The sequence below is a fragment of the Cyprinodon tularosa genome, unplaced genomic scaffold (genome assembly GCF_016077235.1).
Source record: "Cyprinodon tularosa strain WSP-4 unplaced genomic scaffold, ASM1607723v1 ctg218, whole genome shotgun sequence".
NCBI classification, from domain to species: Eukaryota; Metazoa; Chordata; class Actinopteri; order Cyprinodontiformes; family Cyprinodontidae; genus Cyprinodon; species Cyprinodon tularosa.
Genome location: NW_024038814.1, coordinates 787,007 through 789,004, shown reverse-complemented (window position 1 = coordinate 789,004; position 1,998 = coordinate 787,007). Strand labels below are relative to the sequence as shown.

The window sequence follows — 1,998 nt, the reverse complement described above, 5'->3', positions numbered from 1 at the left end:
CATCACAGTAGGACATGTTGTGCAGCTCTGAGGGAAGCACATGCTCTGGATGGACCCATTTTCATTTTGTATTCACTCTTCTCACCTCTGCCTGTTACACCGATCTCATGGCTAATTGTTTGTGGCGCGTGTGCAACCAAGTTACCACCTTGACGTAACACGGTCCTTGGGATTGAATGTCCAGGGTAGTCTTACAATTACAGCGGGCTCCTGCACGCTCTATCATTTCTGAGGAACGTTCACTGACTCATGCAGAGGTCAATATCTCACCTGAAGATGCAGGGTTTTACAAAAGATCTAAACATTTAAAATGAAAACAAGACAAATCAGTTCCTAATAACACTTAGTTTTATTTAAAAAATAACATCATAGGAGTGAGCATGTAAAACATTAAGATAAATTGATTGTAAAAGAAAACACGTTTGTTCCTCTTTCACTGCAAACCATGAAGTAAGACACCACAATCTCTTTTTACCACAATAAACTGTTCAAAAATAGTTATTATCTATTGTATCTGCTAGAAGGGGAAATGTCTCTATTATACTTACATGTATTTCTCTTTTCTTAACTGTAATTTGTCCTTGTTTTTATTCTGAGGAGTACTTCACAAGATTTACAGTAGAATTTGGAACATTTTTCTTGAATTGCAAACATTACATCTACAATTTTATAAAAAGTAACAGTAATTTGAAAGTAAGTTTTTATCTTAAAAACACAGTGCACAAAAAAATAAAGCATAAATGTGCTTTTTTGTGTGTTTTTTTTTCTTCTGCAGCTAAAGAACTGTTTCTGAATTGTTTGATTTACTGGGAAAAAAAAGTCAAATGCTTGTTTTTTCTCATCTTCCTTCCCCAACATTGTTCCTGTTGAATTAAAAAAGTGTTGTAGAGATCCAGTCATGTCTCTTCTTGTTTGAACTTCATTTATACATAGTCCTTTCTCTCTAAAACCTGGCCACCTGCAGACCGGGCAGAGTAAGCCATTCGCGAGCTGTTGTATCTGGTCTCCTTTGGCGGACAGGAGCAGCACAAAAGTCCTCCGCCGAGAACCAGGAGCGTGGCTGCCCCCCAGCCGACATACAGCGCTGCCCCCAGCTCTCTCCGTTGAGAATCAATGATCAGCGGGTTGTAGAAGTCCCTGATTATGCTGTGGGCCGACCAGGAGACGGGAATCAGCTGCATCACACCAGAAACGATGAAGAAGACTCCAGAGATGATCATCACTTTGGATTTGGAGGCCTCATCCTCGATGCAGTTGGTGCACTTTGCCCCGGCGATGGCCACAAGCACAGCCAGGATGGCCAACAGGATGGAGATGACGGTGAGGGCGCGCGCTGCTTGGAGGTCCTGAGAGAGAGACAGCATAGAATCGTGGACCTTACATTGCATCTGTCCTGTGCTCTGGACCACGCAGCTCATCCACAGACCCTCCCAGATGATCTGAGCCGTCACAATGTTGCTGCCAATGAAGGCCGTCACTCTCCACATGGGAAGGGCACAGGCTACAATTGCAATGATCCATCCCAGTATGCACAGGGAAATACCAATCAACTCCAGTCCTATAGACATACTGGAAGGTCTTCTTCCTCTGCTGCTGGTTGTAAGTCACACTGGAAGAGAAAATCACAAACTGGCTGTGTAAAGAGTAAGAGAGGCACCCAGCTGGCAGTTAATTTAACGTCAGGTCTTGAACTTGCAAGTGTGTGATGCTGTGTTACCTCAACCTGAAAAATATCCCTTTTATACTACTGGGCAGGTGCAGGGGAGGAGTCTTGGATGGAGCTGACATCACTAAAAAGGGAGGAAGGACACTTTCAAGACTCTCTCCTATCAGCTTACATGCTCAGATCCACAAAGGGCTCTGCCATAAAGAAGCCTTTTACAGCTGAAAGGGCATAAAGCCATGAAATGCCCCCCTAAGGGGGCTTCACAGTTTCCGCATGAGTTAATGAGAAATACCACATAAATATGACAAAAATACCTTTAATTACTTTTTTTA

The 1,998-nt window shown here is 43.0% G+C and overlaps 1 protein-coding gene across 1 annotated transcript; it reads right to left on the bottom strand.

The window, feature by feature from the left end:
- Positions 1-326: 326 nt before the first annotated feature.
- LOC119784067 (claudin-3-like) lies at positions 327-1,725 on the bottom strand. Its single transcript, XM_038285927.1, has one exon. The coding sequence runs from the start codon at positions 1,566-1,568 to the stop codon at positions 924-926; it is 645 nt and encodes a 214-aa protein (XP_038141855.1). The 5' UTR covers positions 1,569-1,725; the 3' UTR covers positions 327-923.
- Positions 1,726-1,998: the final 273 nt, after the last annotated feature.